At 42.7% G+C, this 18,515-nt stretch overlaps 1 protein-coding gene across 8 annotated transcripts in view; it reads right to left on the bottom strand.

Annotated features, from left to right (window-relative positions):
• Positions 1–5,153: 5,153 nt before the first annotated feature.
• Positions 5,154–18,515, bottom strand: part of Tex14 (testis expressed 14, intercellular bridge forming factor) — a 156,025-nt gene continuing 142,663 nt past the window's right edge. For 5 of the 8 annotated variants that reach the window (XM_087910138.1, XM_087910131.1, XM_087910137.1 and 2 more), the window contains 6 exons: positions 16,627–16,704; positions 15,817–15,910; positions 9,980–10,072; positions 7,860–7,969; positions 6,063–6,114; positions 5,154–5,514 (listed from right to left, as the gene is read on the bottom strand). In XM_087910138.1, the coding sequence (XP_087766264.1) occupies positions 5,478–5,514; positions 6,063–6,114; positions 7,860–7,969; positions 9,980–10,072; positions 15,817–15,910; positions 16,627–16,704 (464 nt within the window). In that variant the 3' untranslated portion in view covers positions 5,154–5,477. The remainder of the gene's footprint in view (positions 5,515–6,062; positions 6,115–7,859; positions 7,970–9,979; positions 10,073–15,816; positions 15,911–16,626; positions 16,705–18,515) is intronic. The other 3 variants (XM_087910133.1, XM_087910132.1, XM_087910134.1) reach the window with 3 other exon arrangements.

Here is an 18,515-nt window from a genome sequence, read left to right on the forward strand (position 1 = left end):
AGTACTTGGAAGGTAGATTCAGGAGGATCAGAAGTTCAAGGCCAGCCTTAAATTAGATTTAATTAGATGGAAAAAAGGCTATTGCAACATGGGCAGGGACAGTGGCTTTTATGATTTAAAAAAATCCCCATATCCCGTGTCCCGGGAGAGCGGCAGCGAGTGCGTGCAGGCAGGCAGAGACACGGATAGATGCGCTAGATGCGTGTCCTGGGAGAGTGGCTCGTGATCTGCCCGTCCGAGACTGGCTGTGGATTCCTGCAAGATCCCAGGGGGGCCATGTAGTGGCAAGCAGAAACATGGCAGGCGGGCAGGAGACAGAGACTGGATAGACACAATATGTAGAGTGAGATTGAAATATTTATTCAGAGGGTTATGGAGGAGAAAGGGAGGGGGGCAAAGAGAGAAAAGGAGAGGGAGAGAGAGAGGGAGAGGGAGAGGGAGAAGGAGAGGGAGAGAGAGAGAGAAGAGAGGGAAACTGGGAGATGCGTGCAACCCCAAGAGGAGAACGATAAGAGTGTGTCCAAGATGGCGGGGCAGGGGTGGGGGGGTGTCGCTGGGAGTGGGTGAGGCTTGCCCCTTAAAGGGCCAAAAGAATAACAGTGGCAACAAAAATGGAAGAAGGAACGTGTATTTTGGAGGTTAAAGTTTTCTTGATGTCTGGGGGTTTCTTTGCTCTTGTTTTTCTCATGGTGTAGCCCGACTGGCCTTGAACTCATCACAATCTACCTGCCTTGGCCTCCAAAGTGCTGAGATTATAACTCTGTGCCACCATGCCCAACTTGAAACAAATAAGTCTTTTTGTTTGTTTGTTTTTTGAGACAGGGTTTCTCTGTGTAGCCTTGGCTGTCCTTGAACTCCCTGTATTGACTAGGCTGACTTTGAACTTACAGAGATCTGTCTGCTTATGCCTCCTGAATGCTAGACTTAAAAGCATGTGCCATCACCGCCTGGCTCGATTTTTTTTTTTAATGTAATGAGTTAAGTAATGAGAGTTAAGGATGTTTTATGGATCTCTGGTTTGAGTGGATAACAGAACACTAACATAATAAATAAATAATAAAATAACAATAAATAGATAATGCTAAAAGCAAATGAAGGTAACACTGAGTTCAATATTGGCTGTATCTGTGAGATACCAGAAGGAAATCCAAGAGCAAACATTGACTGTATGGATAGGCACATGAGCTCAGATGAGAGGCCGATTCCTAGACTCACAATACAGATCTGGGATTGTGAGAACATACATGCTAACATGGAGATAAACTAGGTCACTGTCTTAGTCACTCTTCTACTGCTGTAAAGAGGCACCATAACCAAGGTAACTTTTATAAAGGAAAGCATTTATTTGACAGCTTGCTTAAAATTTTGAGAGGGTTAGTCCACTATCATCATGGCAGGAAGCAGACAGGCGTGGCACGGAGAGCTTACATCCTTACACAGGCAGAGAGGAAGTTGGGGGAGCCCGGGATCGGGTGTGGGCCACACCTCCTAATCCTTCCCAACAACGGGGGACTAAGCAAGCAAACACGTGAGCACATGGGCCTGTGGGGGCGTTCACACTCAAATCATCAGTGTCTTAGGAAGAACACTCAGAGAAAAAAGAGAGGTGGAGGCTGAAGCCGAATAACCAAAGAGACAGAGGAACCAAGAGTCTAACATCAGCGACACTGAGGAAATGGGTGCTGAGAGCAACTAATAATGGGGACACGTGACTGTGATTTAGAAATATGGAAGACACTGGAGGCCTGAGTAACTTCTGGAGAATGGAAGTGGAATTGAAATTCTGGTGTGCTGAGGGGAGACAGGGAGGTGAGGACCAGAGACATCAAGTGTAATGTTTCCTGAACTGCAGTGAGAGCCGCCAGTGACTGGAGAGGGAGGTGGAATCCAGGACAGCTGTTTTACATATGCTGAGAGCTGAACCTGTGAGGGAAGCTCTCGGCCACTTGTTTTGTTACTGAGATTTATTTCCATTGCCTGGGGCTTTTGTTGTAGTCGCTTGCTTGTTTTCAGACAGGGTCTCTTACTGTGTAGCTCCTAGCTGACCTGAAACTTATTTTGTAAACTAGGCTGGCCTTGAACTCACAGAGATCTGGCTGCCTCTGCCTCCCGTGTGTAGACGTTAAAGGCATGCACCACCAAGGCTGGATAAGTCATTAATATTATTTTAATTTACATGTATGTGTGTGTCACATATTCATCTAGGTACCTGAGGAGGCCAAAAAAAGATGTCACATCTCCTGAAGCTGGACTTATAGGTAGTTGTGAGCTCCCTGATATGGGTGTAAGGAACTTAACTCCAAACCTCCGAAAGAGCAGCAAGTTCTCTTAACTGCTAAACCGTAGTCAGGGTGGTCTTGAACTCATTCTGCAGTCCACCCTGGCCTCCAAATTGCAATCTTCTAGCCTTTGAATCCTGCGTGCCACACCACCAGGCCCAGCTCAGGGACTAATTTTTAAAGATGAGAAAATCTACATGTCAATGTACATCGAGTATGAGGAAAGCATTGGCTGCACAATTGTGGGACTGGAGTTCAGGTCTCCAAACCTGTGCCAGGTGGGAATGGCCTCTGCTTTAGTTAGGGTTTCTACTGCTGCGAAGAGACACCATGACCAATGTAGGCAGAGTTCTCCTGCCCTGAACATCTGCTCCCAAAAAACAGGAGTCATTTCCCAAACAACTGACTTGGAGACTTAATGTAAATTATAATAAATGCTTGGCCGGTAGCTTAGGCTTGTCACTAGCTAACTCTTACACTTAAATTAACCCATATTTTTTATTTATGCTTTGCTATGTGGCTTGGTACTTTTTCTCAGTACAGTGCACCCATCTTGTTCTCTCTCTGTCTGCCAGCAACTCTCCTTCCCAGCATTCTCAGTTTGGCTTTCCCCACCTAACCATATTCTGTTCAGCTATTGGCCAGTCAGCTTGCTTATTAAACCAATCACAGTGACAAATCTTCATAGTATACAAAAGGATTATTTCACAGCAGACTACGGCAACTCTTCTAAGGGAAAACATTTTATTGTGGTGGCAGCTTACAGTTCAGAGGTTCAGCCCACTACCATCACGATGCGACATGGTGATGTGCAGGCAGACATGGTGCTAGAGAAGTAGCCAAGTGTTTTGCATCTTGGCTTGCAGTCAGCAGGACATGGTCTATAAGTTAATACTGAGAAAACTTGAGCAAAAGAGACCTCAAGGCCTGCCCCACAGTGGCACACTTCTTTCAACAAGGCCACACCAACTCCAACAAAGCCACATCTCCTAATAGTGCCTGCCACTCCCTTTGGGTCCATTTTCTTTCAAACCACCAGTCTCCCACCTATAATTCCAGTGCTTGGAAGACAGTGGAATCCCAGGAACAAGCTAGCCATATCAGTGAGCTGTGGGTTCAAATGAGAGATGCAGCTTCATTGAGGAAGGCAGACAGAAGCTAAGGAAGACTCCTGACATCAACCTTGGGCCTACACACACACACACACACACACACACACACACACACACAAATGTGTGTAAAGAAAAAGAAAAAGTTGAAAAATGCTACATAAGAAAAAAAACTCTGAATGGACAGGGATAAGACTGTCCTTGGGTAGGAAGGACATTCCTTTAGTATAAAAGAAAGTTGGAGGAACAAGTACAGCTAGAACGCACTGATCTGTACTTCAACAGAGACTGCATCTGTTCTCCAGGGACTGATGTGGCCATGATAGGAGTTAATGGCTTGTACTGTCTTTATAAAGCTAGATGTACGAGCCAATGGGAAACGAGGGGATGAAGCTGGTAATGGCTGACAAGAGTCATACAAGCAGCACCCTACAGAAATGGTGGGGCTGCCCCCACCTGCTGCCCCCACCCCGCCCGTGCAAGAAAAGGACTGTACACAGTACCTGGAACATAATGGATAATGGTTACTCTGTAACCAACAAGAGCTCTCTGCCAACTTAGTGATCATCAGTACCGACCTGTAGTTCACAGGCCAGACAGGAGGCTGGCCGCAAACTCACAGAGCTCCACTTGCCTTTTCTCCACAAGTGCTAGGATTTCCAGCACAATTTTTGTCAGCAGGCATTAGTGTCATCTTAATGATTATGAACTGATAGTTAAAATTATATAAGCCACCCTTCTCAGGTAGTGTCTGCTATTAGTCTTCACATTCTTATATATAGTTGTCTCATCAAACAGAGCAAGTTTCGCAGAGGAAAACTGTACCAGAAGTCTCTATGTCCTCACACTTCCTTGCATGTAAACGTGGGAGTGGTTTTATTTTGTTGCTTGCTTGCTTTTAAAATTTTTATCATATTTGTTTATTCACTGTGTGTGTATGTGGAGAGATCAGAGGACAGCCTCTGGGAGCCAGCCCTCTCCATCCTCCATGCAGTTCCTGGTGCTCAAACACAGGCTGTAGGCGTGAGGACAAGTGTATTTTCCACTGAGCCATCTTGCAGGCCCCTTGTTGTCTGCTTTCCTTTGGGAAAGGTCTCACACTGTATCCCAGATTGGTCTTGAATCAAGGCAAGCTTTCTGACTCAGCCTCCCAAGTGCTAGGATTGCAGGCATTCATGAATTACCACACAAGAGGCAACTTACTTCTTTCCCCTGGTTAAAACAGCAAGCAACTGTTTCTTTGTTTGAAGGTAGCCAAACAAATGTGTACTTTTTATTTTATTTGTGCTGGGGAGTTTTCTGTGATCTAAAAATGTATGAACATGATCATCCGCAATAGGAGCTATTAGGTTTTCACAACAAACTACTACCTACCAAGACAAAATAAAGTGCCAGTATTGCACAACAGTAAAATGCGTCCAAGGAAAGTCGCTATTTGTATGTGAAAATTCCACATGGACACAAATCCTCTAGATCCTAGTCTAGATACAGATCTGCATCTGGCTGACAGTCACAGAGAGGCTAAATGAGAGCAAACATTATGATTTTAGTTTTACCACAGTTCCACCCTTCCAGTATGCTGATGATGTGAGGCGTACAATCCAAAATGTGGGAGACGATGCTGTTTACCTCAAAAAGTTCAACATTAATTAGGGTTCTGTTGCTATCTCCTAGTAAGCTGGTTCTAGCTAGAAGGGAAATACAGCATTTTTCCCAAACCCCAAAGTAGAGCCCAGAAATAGATCTTACACAATTGGTATCTAACTAGTATTAAAAGTAAACATTTTATTATATAACAAAGTTAGTTTCAAAAATTTACATCAATAAAATCAAAAGCCATTCTGAACACAGTAAAATGTTTGCCATTATGGACATCTTGCACTTTTCAGAAACCTGATTCAAAACAAATGATTAAGCATGCTACACATGATAGGATCACATTATTGAGCCCATGGTAGCAGCAGAACGAAGTGTGAGCTACAGAACTGGAACCACTGTCCTCGAGGCAACTGATGCAAACAAAGAAGAACAGAGGCCACAAGCCACAACGCCTGGACTCAGGCTGGAACTGCCTCCGATCCAGTTCCAATCACTCCGACAAGTCGCTCTGATCCAGCACAATTATCCTGTGTGCACAGATTTTAAAGAAAAAAAAGGGAAGTTTTGAGTTCATATATACTTTAAAAACTTCTTGTGCAGTGCTTGGAATCACATCCCAGACTTCATACAAACCAGGCAAGCATTCTGCCACTCACTCAGCTCATATCCTAAGCCCAGTGTGTGTGTGTGTGTGTGTGTGTGTTTAGAATACACACACACATACACTTTTCTTATTCAACTGAAGTCACAGAAAAGGAATTTTGTCTGTATAATCAAAGCAGATAGTGATCAACAACATAGCATGGAATGCAAAATGACTACAAAGCAACTGACAGTTATCATCTTTCATATTCCATGGATGAAACCTTCCTTAGGCAGACATCACTTATTTAAGCAAAGTTTGCATTAACTTCACCTTATATTTATCAATTATAGATATAAAACTATAAACTGATCAGCTTCGTGTAGATACAATCTGTCAGTGATATTTATTTAGAAACTGGTAAATATTTGAAGTCTGCTCATGCAATCTAAAAAGAACAAACTCTGACCTATAAATATGCTATCTCATTACCTGGAAGGTTCAGACCAACCCAGTCGCTTCCAGAAACAGGGCTTTAGTTCATCTTGATGAAACACAAGAGGAAGGGGAAAAAAAGCCTGGTTACTTTCTAGGTCAAGGGCTGTCAGAATGCAGTATTCACATCAGAGTGCTCTCTAGTGTGCCATTTACTCGTTTGTTCTACTCTATAAAGATATGACTTTCCTGAAAACACAGCCAAAGGCTCCTTCTCCTAATATCCTACAGCCCCCTGTGATGGCAATGACACTAATTCAAAAGTCCCTGCATGACCGTTCCAAATTCCCTGAGTTATCTTCTCAGAGAATTCAATCTTGGCTAAATGTCCATATACTCTGGGCCCTATGCCAATCAGAGTTCTGGAGGAAATAAAATGTATACAAACTAGTACAGATAAAGATTTCTTAACAAAGTGGCTATACACAAAGGTATAATTAGAGTCAAGGGAACAAACAAGGATTGACAAGGCATCTACTGGCTGGTAGCTGCGGGAGGCCGAGGTGGACGGCAGCTGAGCAGTGGGGACGGGGTGGCTCCTGGAAACTGGAGCAGGAACTGGAGTGGGGAAAGATAGGACACCTGTGGAGGGACACCATGGCTACCAGGCACGAGGTGCCCAAGTAGGTAGGGGAGGGAAGTGATGAACAATTCTCTTGCCCTCTGATCTTCTGCCTGGGCCCCCTCGACTAACAGAAAGCCAAGGAGATGCAGTCCATAGGGTCTGCATCCTAGACATAAAACAGGGCAGAGAAGGAGAATGAAAAGGGACGAGGGATGGGATGCAAAGACCAGATGACCTGAAAGGGTGACTATCTCACTCCGGGTAAAATAAACACAGGAGTTCACTTGTAAAGGCATCAGAAGCCTGACATTCTATTAGAATAGCTTTGAAATAAAGGTTAATTTATAACTTTTACATAACTTTTAAACTTCATTTAAATTCTGTAATATATAATTTCTTCAGTACCGACGTGAGCTAAATTTAAAACTCTTAAAATGTTATCTTTCATTTATGTGTATGTGTGCATGCATGCGTGCACACACATGCTTATGGAGGCTAGAAGACAGCTTACTGCAGATGGGAAGCTACTTTCTCTATGTGGCTTCTGGGGATCAAACCTAGGTCCCTCAGGCTTGGTGGCAAGATCCACTGAGAAACCTCAAAGCCCTTGATTTTTGTTTTGTTTTTAGGCAAGGTATCCCTAGTTGGTTTTGAAATCTGTGGGTTATTCTCCTGCTCCTACCTCCTGAGTGCAGAGGCATGCATCACCACACTCAGTTTAAATTTAAAATGCTTTTGAATATATTTAAATGCAAAACAGCTCTACAGACAATGAACAAATTGAGGCTGGCCCATGGCTTGTTTTAGAAATAGAAGTGAAAAGCCAGGAGTGTTGGCTTGTGCCCACAATCCTAGCACTGGTAGGTGACAGGACTGCTTTGACTTTTAGATGCTGAGTGAGGCCAGAGTGAACTGTTGTCTCACAGAACTAAAGAACACCCAGGCAGTGCTGGCAAAACACCATTAACCCCAGCACTTGAGAGGTAGACAGATGGATCAAGGCCAGCCTGCTCTAAAGTTCTAGTACAGCCGAGGCTACAAAGAGAAATCCTGTCTTGGGGAAAAGGAAAAACAAAACAAAACAAAAACCAAAGAGGAAAAAAAACCCCAAATTTTGATGATGTTACTGTTTTGTGATGAAGTTATGATTGGCAATTCTCAGAAATGCTGAACTGAAGTTTAAGAAAAAAGATATGACACCACACTACACAACAGTCATCCATCCATACCTTCTTCCAAAACCCCTAAAACGCTGTCTGATTTCCTTCTCTCCAGACTGATGCTTTCTTTCCTTTCTTTCTTCTGATCAACAACGTCTTGATCTTTGGGTTCTTTCTCCCTTTAATGACAAATGATTTGAGGCATTAAACACATACATAACTATCAGGGGAACAAGACTGTGCTCCAAAGTAAACACAGAGTACTTAGTACTGATGGGATGTTCCTACAGGGTCAAGTGTTAGTATATTTACTTATGTATTTTTGGTTTTTAGTTGTTTACCTTTAATTCCTATTTTATTTTTAATTATTTATTTACTTATCTATCTACTTATTTTATTTATAGACAGGGTTTCCCAATATAGGCCTAACTGCCCTGGAACTCACTAAATAAACCAGGCTGGCCTTGAACTCAGAGCAATCTGCATGCCTGTCGCCAGAGTGCTGGGATTAAAGGCATGTGTCACTATGCCAACAAGGTTAGTTTAAACATATGTAAACTCACTTCATTTTCAGAACTGTATGAAGCAGTTCCTGCTACCCATCTACATTGTGTGATGTGAAAACCAAGACATGGGAAATGACATACGAAGAAGTTCTAGAGTTAAGATCTAACCCAGATAGCCTATGCAATCAAACTCTGTTTTCAGTCATTAGACATACATAGCTAGCCTCAAAGGACAAAAAGAATATTTCCCTTATAATCAACATTCTCTTTGAAATTATCACCTTGTCTTTATATCCCTCAAGCTCCCTGTGACATGGGAAGTCTAAATAAGCATCTTACAATTCAAAGCCACATTCTCCTTGAGAACAGAAACAGCCACCCCTCTAGATGGGAGGGGACAGAGTCTTCTAGAGCAAAGGGGGCTTGTTCTCGCTTAACTTTCATTAACACAATCAGAGGCAAAGGCCTTTATCTTCTACTTCTGCCCAAACACTCAAGACCACAGAGTCATCCAGTCCCCTGGGCAGCTGCAGCTTCTGTTGAAATGGAAAGGCTGTTTCCTCTCTGCAATGGCTGTGATTATCGCAAAGTTTGTGCTTCACTAGTGAAAAGTCTGTTACTTTGCAACATCTAGTCACCAGCTCTGGCCTTTGGGGTGGAGACATTAAGTAGATTTCTCTTCACTTGATAACATTTCAGGCATTTAGGGAAGCTATCAAATTCTCCACTCATCTGCTCTTTTCAGGCTGAGTCGCCCTGGCTCCTCAGGTGTTCTCACATGACCTGGTTTCCAGACTGTGACTATTCTGTGTCCTCTCTGTGGACTACTAACATCCATTAGAAATGTGTCCTAGGAGCCCGCCCACAGCACATTTGTTACCCCTGGTGCACTTCCTTGATCTGAACAATTCATTTCTGTGTACCCTGCATTAATGCTATATGGACCTTTTCAGAAACTAAGTGCTGGGCATATGGACTTCCTGCCCTCAACATAATTACAGTAAATAGAATTTCCAATAAAAAAATTATCAAGTTAGGTCTTCTTTCCCACACTGTATACTTTTGGATCTAAAACTTGCCATTTGTAGCCCTATGTCCCTAGGCTGACCTTGAACTTCTGGGCTCGAACAATCATCCCCCTTAAGACTTCTGAATAACTGAAACTACAGGTTATTGCAGCAGCCATGTCTGGCTTTGTCTTTATCTTTTAGAGTGGTTAACATTTGCACCTGTCAAAATAAAATTTTGGATTTTAAGTCTATCGCCTGTCACATTAGCATTCACTTCTAGATTTGGGTTATCTGGAAACTAGTTATATATGCCTTTCTGATTTAACTCAGATGACTGATGAAAATGTTAAAGACACTGGGCTAAATCCAGTATTATAGCTCCGATATCAGTCTCCTAATTGGGGTCTTGGAGAGTAGGTGGTGGGAGGGAGAGAGGCAGGTGTGCGCATGCAGACAAATGAAGTCAGGCCTGGCTGAGCTACAGCTGTGCAGAGCCGTCACCGGACAATCGTCCTCCAATAAGCCGAAAGCCTAGCTACTTCCTGAAGAAAAAAAAAAAGACAGGAACTGGGAGCCTCATTCTATGGAGTTCTATGCCCTAGGTACATAACACTTTGTATGTTCTTTTCTCTGTGAAACCTAAGAAAATGATTCCTTAATGGGGAAAGACAACCTTGTAGAGCCCTTGGAAGGGTCCAGCCGGGCCATGTTCTCCTCAGGTGACTGCAGCAATCTTTCCAGGTCCTCATCAAGAGAAGAATGAGCTCTGTCCAGGAGCAAGTAAAGAGAAAGGTGACAAGAGTCATTTTCTCTCACAGCACATCACTGCACGGTAAAGGGCCCTCAAATCCGGGGCTTTCACAAGAGCTGAGAGCATACGGTGTGAGACTGTGTCTGGACTCCTGGAGGTCACCTGTATCTAACTTATACAGACACTCAAATAGTCCATTAGCTCCTTGACAAAACCCTGGCACCCATGAGATCACTCCCTCCAATGCCAACTGTCTCAATTATAGGTTATTAATTCAGTTTCTATATGAGGTTTTAATTGTACATGCTTTTATGTGTTTTTCTGAATTACTTTTGATAGAAGATAAAAGGTATTTTTAGAAAGCCTAAAATGAAAAAAAATAAAAAAGCCTAAAATGTACACTTTCCAACTGAAAAAAGATCTTCCATTCTATAGTAGTATCTAGGACTAACCATTCACATAGCACTGAGACACCTGAGCACTGGGAGAGACCTGTTTGTGGGTAGCACTGCCAGCCATTTTGAAAAATGAAGACAAAGGGTCTGGGGAAGGGTTCAGTAAAGAAGTACTTTTCAAATAAGCATGAAGATCAGAGTTTGAACCCCCAGAACCCACATAAAAGCCAGACCACCTGTAACCACAGAATTTAGAGGGCAGACATGGGGATCCCAGGTCAGGTTGGCTAGCTCCAGGAATGACAGCTCAGTGGGTAGCGGTGTTTGCCTGAGGACCTGAGTCAGACTCCTGCGACTCACATGGTGCAGTCTATTCTCTGATACATCCACGTGTGTGCCATGGCCACACCACCATCCTCCACAAATAAAGACAGAAATAGATGTCAAAAAGGGAAGAAATAACAGTAACTTTTTTGAGACAGGATCTCATGTAGCCCAGGCTGGCTTTTAATTGGCTATGCATCCAAAGCTGGTCTTGAACTTCTGACCTTCCCACTTCTACCTTCTGAATGCTAGGACTACAGGTATGTGTCCCTACAGTTTATGTGGTGCTGGGGATCAAATAGAAAGCCTAGTCTGGCTCGTGGTAGCACACACCTTTAATCCCAGCACTCGAGAGGCAGAGGCAAGCAGATTCTTTGTTAGTTCAAGGCCAGCCTGGTCTACAGAGCGAGTTCCAGGTCAGGCTCCAAAGCCACAGAGAAATCCTGTCTCAAAAAACCAAAAATGAAAAAAAGAAAGAAAGAAAAAAAAAGTTTCGGCTCTTAAGACTCATCTCCTTTTGCAAATGTTTTAGGTTTCTCTCATCCTTCCTTGAAAAGAATGATTTAGCCTATCAGAGTGGGACAAATGCTGGATTCCAGTTTAGCCAACGAAATATAAGTGACTGTCTGCTGGGAAACTTCTGGAAGGGTTTTACTTCCCAAATAAAAGAAGATGGATGCCAGTAACATATTACTTTGTCTGACCCTCTTTTTACCTTTGCCTTTGTGTTAACAAAATCCATCTTGTCACCAGGAGACAGGTTTGGGGGGAAAGGCAGAAAAAATAAAGCCAGAGCAAAGGCCAACATGTCACAGGAAATAGAGCAGAAAAATGAAAAAAGTCTGTCTCAGGCGGAATGACACTCGCAGTGCCTTCCACCCATGAACTTCTTGTTAAATGAGAAAAACTCCTTTAACCATGGCAGTGGGACTTTCTGTTCTTTGCTGCTGAAACAACTGTGTATGGCTTTCCTGAGGAGATGCGGGACCAAGATCAGCAGTAGGACGAGGAAAGGAGCAAGTGCCACCGCAGATCTAAGCCTTGTCTCTTTTCAAAGTTTATTCTGTTCATTGTGAACTAGTCTGCATTGACTTCAATCTTTTTTAAATTCCTTTTATTTTTTATGTGCATTGGTGTCTTGCTTGCATGTATATCTGTATGAGGTGTCAGAACCCTTGGAAATGGAGTTACAGACAGCTGTTAGCTGGGTGCTAGGAATACAATTGGGGTCCTCTGGAAGAGCAGCCAGTGCTCTTGACCTCTGTGCTATCTCTCCAACCCCAACTTCAATCTTTTTTAAAATTATATAAAACATTACCTAAGACCAGAGGGAGGGTGTCTAGTCAGTATTCTATTGCTGTGAAGAGACACTGTGCCACAGCAGCTCCTATAAAGAGCCTTTAACTGGGGCGTGATTACAGGAAACATGGCAGCATGCAGGCAGACACAGTGCTGGAGAAATAGTTGACAGCTCTGGATCTGGATCTACAGGTACCAGGAAGAAGAGAGCCATTGGACCTGACTTGGGTTTCTGAACCCTCAAAACCCACCCTAAGTGACACTTTTCCTCCAACAAGGCCTTTTAAATAGTGCCCCTCACTCCTTGTTGACTAAGCATTCAAATCTATGAGTCTATGGGGGCCATTCCTATTCAAACCTCCACAGTTTAGAGCATTTGCTGCTCTCACAGAATACCTGGGTTTGAATCCTAGCACCCACATGGTGGCTCACAACCATCTGTAACTCTATTTCCAGGAGATCCAATGCACTCTTCGGAACTTTGTAGGCCTTAGGCATGCATGTAGTACATAGACATATACTCACAATACTCTGTGTGTATGTGTGTATATATGAGTGCAATAAAAGAAATAACTCTTTAAAAACCATTTTAATTACTTCTATTGGCTGCTGGGGTTTTGGTGCCCCTTTAGCCTTTCATTCAAGCATCTATGACTCACCTCTTCTGTCAAGAGGCAAAGGGAGTGAGCTCAGGTGGCCACACTACAACACAGGTAAAGAGGGTTTCTGGTCAGGACCAAATGCTGGTTTCTTGAGGTCCAGATGACACCCAAATTTTTCTTAGTAATCATAAATAACAAAAGGTTTCTTCCAATACCTTTGAGTAAAATCTTCTGAAATAAGCTAAAACCTGTTTGCTTCATGAAATAAAGTTTAAAAAAAAACTAGGCCTGGTGGTGGTGGAGGCACACACTTTTAATCCCAGCACTTGGGAGGCAGAGAATCTTTGGGTTCAAGCCCAGTCTGGTCTATAGAGCTAGTTCCAGGACAGCCAGGGCTACACAGAGAAACGCTGTCTTGAAAAACAAAAATGGACTGGCTTTGTGGGAGCCTAGTCTGTTTGAATGCTCACCTTCCTAGACCTGGATGGAGCAGGGAGGTCCTTGGACTTCCCACAGGGCAGGGAACCCTGACTGCTCTTAGGACTGGAGAGGGAGGGGAAGGGAGAGTGGGGGGAGTGGGAGGGAAATGGGAGGAGGTGGAAATTTCCAATAAATAAATAAATTTTTAAAAAATGAAAAAAAAAAGAAAAAGAAAAACCCAGCAAACCAAAATAAAAACAAATCACTACCAAAGAATGAACAAAGAAGTCTAATGAACATTAGAGCATTAGCGTTTTATGTTTATGAATGTTTGCCCATGTCTGTGTGTGCATCATGTCATACAGTGTCCATGGTGGTCTGAAGAGGATGTCAGATCCCCTGGGGCTTTTGTAAGCGTCCAGAACTGTGCTGGGAACTGGACCTGGATCCTGTGCAACAGCAACAAAATCTCTAAGCCAGTGAGCCATCTCTCCAGCCCCTCTAATAAACATTTCTACTAAGAAGTCCAATATAACAACTATTCATTAGGAAATGAAAATCAAATGTGGCATCCCCTCATATTATAGGCTGGCCAGTATCAGAGAGAAAGAAACAGCAAGTGTCAAAGACAAGCAGAAGCCGGAACTCTTGTACATGACAAATGAGAGCATTCTATAATACAACTACAAGGGAAATAAGTATGACAGTTACTTAAAAATTAAAAATAGATTTACCATATGATCTAGAAGTATCATTTCTGGGTATGGATCAAAAGAATTGAAAGCAAGGGGCTGGAAAGACTGCTTAGGAGTTAAGAGTACTTAACTGCTCTTAGAGAAGAGCTGAGTTCAGTTCTCAGAACCCATGTGGTGACTCACAACTACCTATAATCCGAGAGTCAGATGATACAATTCCCTTCTGACTTCTTCAGACACCTGAGTGCACACGATGTACATCACTGGTACATACACATACACAAAAATAACAAATCTTTACAAAATTGAAAGCATGGCCTCAAAACAAGCCTAACGTATCAACAGAAAAAATTGGGGGAAAAGTGAAGTCAGCTGTGATGGATCAAGCCTGCAGTTCCAGCACCCCCGGGGCTAAGGCAGGAGGCCTGCCACAAGTTCAAATCCAGGTGGGGTGACAGTGTCAGTCCCTGTCGCAAACAAAAGAAGTGATAAGCATACATTCCACAAAGAAGAATAAGATCCAGTTAGATGGCTTAACAGATAAAGATGTCTGTCATTCAAGCCTGACTGGCTAAGTTCAATCCTTAGGACCCACATGGTAGAAGGAGAGACCCAGCACCCACGAGTTTTCTTCTTTCAAGTTCCGCCCTATGAACACTATGGTGTGTTCTCTCTCTCTCTCTCTGTCTGTCTTTCTCTGTCTCCCTCCCTCCTTCCTTCCTCCCCTCCCCCACCTATCTTTTAAAAGAATGGAATTTGGCTGGGCTATGGTTGCACATGCCTTTAATTCCAGCACCCAGGAGGCAAAGGCAAGAGGATCTCTGTGAGTTCGAGGCCAACCTGTTCTACAAAAGCTAGTTCCAAGACAGGTCCCAAAGTTACAGAGAAATTCTGTCTAGAAAAAGCCAAAAAAGAATGAAATTTGCAAAAAAGTGGATAGAGCCTTGAAATCATTATATTAAGACAAACATTTCATGTATTCCTCTCACATGTAAAACTATATTTAAATGTCTCTGTGTGTGTTACAAAAATAGAAGGGGACTGTAAGGAAGGAGGTTTAAGGATGGGGGCTCATGAACAAGAAAGGGCAAAGGAATGTACGGGGCGTGAGAGTAGAGGGAAGGACTATTAAGGGGATGGAAAAGGAGCAGCAAAAGATGAGGAAGACAGATAAAGGAAAGTAGTGTGGGTGCAAATAAGAACAAAGTGTAATGAGGGGCTGGAAAGACAGACACATACTCAAATGTGATAAAAAAAATTACAGAAATTATTTCAGGCAAGGTACATGCTTTTAATCCTCAGGAGGCAGAGTCAGGCAGATCTCTGTGATCTTGTCTGGTCTACATAGTGAGTTCCAGGGCAACCAGAGCTACATATTGAGATCCTGTCTCAAAAAAAACAAAAACAAACAAAAATTATTTCAAAAACTTTTAAGTGCATCATCATGGATGGCAACTATATGATTAGCTATGTAATTAACATTGAGCTGTGCACTTTCAATTTGTTAAGAAAGATGATCGTATATTATACGTACTTTAATCACAAAGTGTAACTAGGATGAAGGGGCTCACAAGCCTCCATCTAGTCCTGGATCTATAGACAGTTAATTATTGCTGGGAGAGGAGAGACATGTTCTTCAGCGGTGTAGTCACTGACAAAGCGTTCATGTTCCTATAAATAATCCCTCACCCGTGGTCCTATAAGAAACACTCATTAGGTCATGCACCCTCCAAAGAAGACACAAGAGTAGAAGGGAACTAGTTAGGTTCATGAGAGCAGGCGAGAGACAAAAGAGGGTAAAGAAAAACGAACTTGATAAAAATACATTATATACATGTATGAAAAGACACATGAAACTTATTATATACAATTAATACATGCTAATGTAAAACAAAAATCCTGGTCATGAAGCAAGGAGAATAAAGAAAATAATTGTTCTGTTCCTTATTATTTGTTAATATAATAAAAACAAATATACACAAGTGCAATTTTAAAATCCTTTCAAAAGTTTAGTTTTCTGTTACCTCTCTGTGTCTTCCAGATCCTGAATTTCTTTGGTGGAAAGAAAACTGCTGTCCTTACTACTGTTGGTTTCTTGTTCCTCCAAATTCTTTTTATCTAAAGCAGTTGAGAGAGCTAACTTTATTAAAATGAAAGGTAGTTATGAGCATGTTTTAAAATGAACTGTAAAAATGAAAGCCATCAGTAGTTCTGCAAGTATGAATGCATCAGCTCCCTTTCCCACGAGAGCAGAGGGCCAGATGGCAGTCTGCAGGGCACCAGCACTCGCAGCAGCTGCTTCTGGGGTCTTGGGAGCTCTCTGACGCCAGGTGAAGCTGCAGGAAACCTAGCCGGTGCCAAGTTCAAAGAACTATATAAAGCAAAGGAAAGAGGCACACAGAGGAGACGAGCAACCCTAAAAATAAAGCACACGATTGTGCTTTAGGGCGCTCTCCCCTTTCTTGTTCTTAGATGTTCCTATGGTAGAACTACATGGAAGGAATTTGTGTGGGATAAGGATGTACCCTTTAATGAATGCCAAGAATTTTACTAATACTGTCTCCTTTCATTGGCCAACAGAATTATGAAAGGAAGAGAACTAACGTTTGCTAATTAGTGCACCAGGCACTGTGCACATAGCTATCACGATCATGAGACAGGAACTACTGTTCCAATCACATAGACAAGGAGAGATAAAGTACAGAAATGAAACAGTTTTTAGACAAAATTAACTGGTAGAACTGGAATTAAAATGGAGTTGTACCCGACCTAAGTCACACTCTTCCATACGCATTCCACAAAAACTTCATGAAAAGACCTGGATATTGGCTTACCATTTTCAGTGGCGCTCAGACCTTGTGCTGTGTTCTCCTGTGACACCATGGGTGACACCTGCTGCAGCTTCAGATGCTCTGTAACAGGACAAAAGCAAAAGGCAGCTTATCCCACCTTTCCATAGCACACAGTTTTCTAGGACAGGGGCTCTCAAAGGACAGTCCTCAAATCTGCATTATTGCTGTTGTTCCTTATCTGAAATGTAGAAATAAAAATGAAAACCGAGGAGGAGCCTGGGAACACAGCTGCTGAAATGTGGGAAGTGAAGCGCGAGTTTTTGTAGTTAAAAATAAAAATGGTAAGTAAGGGAATTGAGATTGAATTCAGGTAATCTTAGCTCTAAAGTTTATGTTCTTTTGGTTTTAAAAACAGACTTGAAGATTTAAGATGTTTTATTTGTATGAGTATGTATGTATGTTTGTAAGTGCCTTGTGCCCATGGAGATCATAAGAGGGCTTCAGATCCCCTGGAACTGAGCTACAGATGGTTGTGATCCACCATGTGGGTGCAGAGAACCAAACCCAGGCTCTCCGCAAGAGTAAGTGTCCTTAACTGCTGAGCCATCTCTCCAGCCCTCTAATCTTGATTTTGTACTCTTTCAAAAGCAGAGCCACCCACACGTGTCTCCATCTCTACTGGCCTATATGTCACGTTTTTACTATGAATATCCATATTCCCACTTCCGAGATCAGCAGATGCTGAGCTCACCGGCTGCTCTGCATTTGTTAGGTGCCGGCTTCCTTCAAAATGCAGAGCAGAGCGGAGCAGAGCAGAGAAGCAGCTGGGGCCACCACAAACTCACTTTGAGGAGGAGGAGGGGGAGCAGCTGTATCCAGGCGGTGCTAGTCTGCTCCCTTTCTACTGTTAGTAAACTGAGCCTGACAGCTCTTGAGCACCAATTACACCTGTAAGATCATTCAGATCAGATCTTTTATCCCCATCGGTCCCTTGTTGCTCTTAAATGATCACCTATATCCTAGAGTTCTAAAAGACCTTTCCCTTTAAGGCGCCTGTCGGGGCCTAGACCTCTGGATATAAACCCTCCTGATGTGAGATACCCCTCTGTATGCTGTGAATATGTTTTATTGCCACTGGTTAATAAAGAAGCTGCTTTGGCCTACTGCAGCATTGAATTTAGCTAGGTAAGAAATCCAAGCAGAGATAAAGAAAGAAAGTGGAGTCAAAGGAGACAGAAGCAGCCACCAGAGAAGCAAGAGGAGAGGTAACAAGGCATGAGTTCACAGCAAAATATAAAATAACAGAAATTGATTAACTTAAGTTGTAATAACTAGTTAATAAGAAGTCTGACCAAACAGGTCAAATAGTTTGTAATTAATATAAGTTTCTGCGTGATTGCTTTGAACTGGGTGGCCAGGAAACAAGAGCGCAGCCTTTGGTTACACCCTACAAAAAAACAGGGGACAGATCCAGACTATCTCCCTAGAGGTCTTTTCAGAACAAACAACAGTGATGATAACACAGTTAGCTGAGTTCATTAGGTCAAAGGACAGGCGTTGAGGGCTTGCTAAGAAGCCCAGAGGATGGCTGTACCTTGAGTCAGAGCGTTAAGTCCTAATCCCTTAAGATTCACAAGACCTCAGAGATCCTGAAAACCAACTGCCACTGGCTTGAGAAATTCTCTGTAAGCCCTATACCAAGAACTGAACCATCACAGCACAGACATGAGAGGGACCCATTAAAGATAAGGGCTGGTCTAACAGACTATTGGAGAAGCAGACTGCCTGCTCCCAAGATCTCTATAACATGACACTATTGCTTTATCAGACCAGCTGTAAATAAAATTAAGTAGCTACTTCTCAGTAGCCTCCCAAAAGAGAAAATTCTAGTCTCATTAGGTTTTTTTCTGGGCAATTATAAGAGGGATTTA

This window comes from Myodes glareolus, chromosome 9 (assembly GCF_982192425.1).
Source record: "Myodes glareolus chromosome 9, mMyoGla1.1, whole genome shotgun sequence".
NCBI lineage: Eukaryota > Metazoa > Chordata > Mammalia > Rodentia > Cricetidae > Myodes > Myodes glareolus.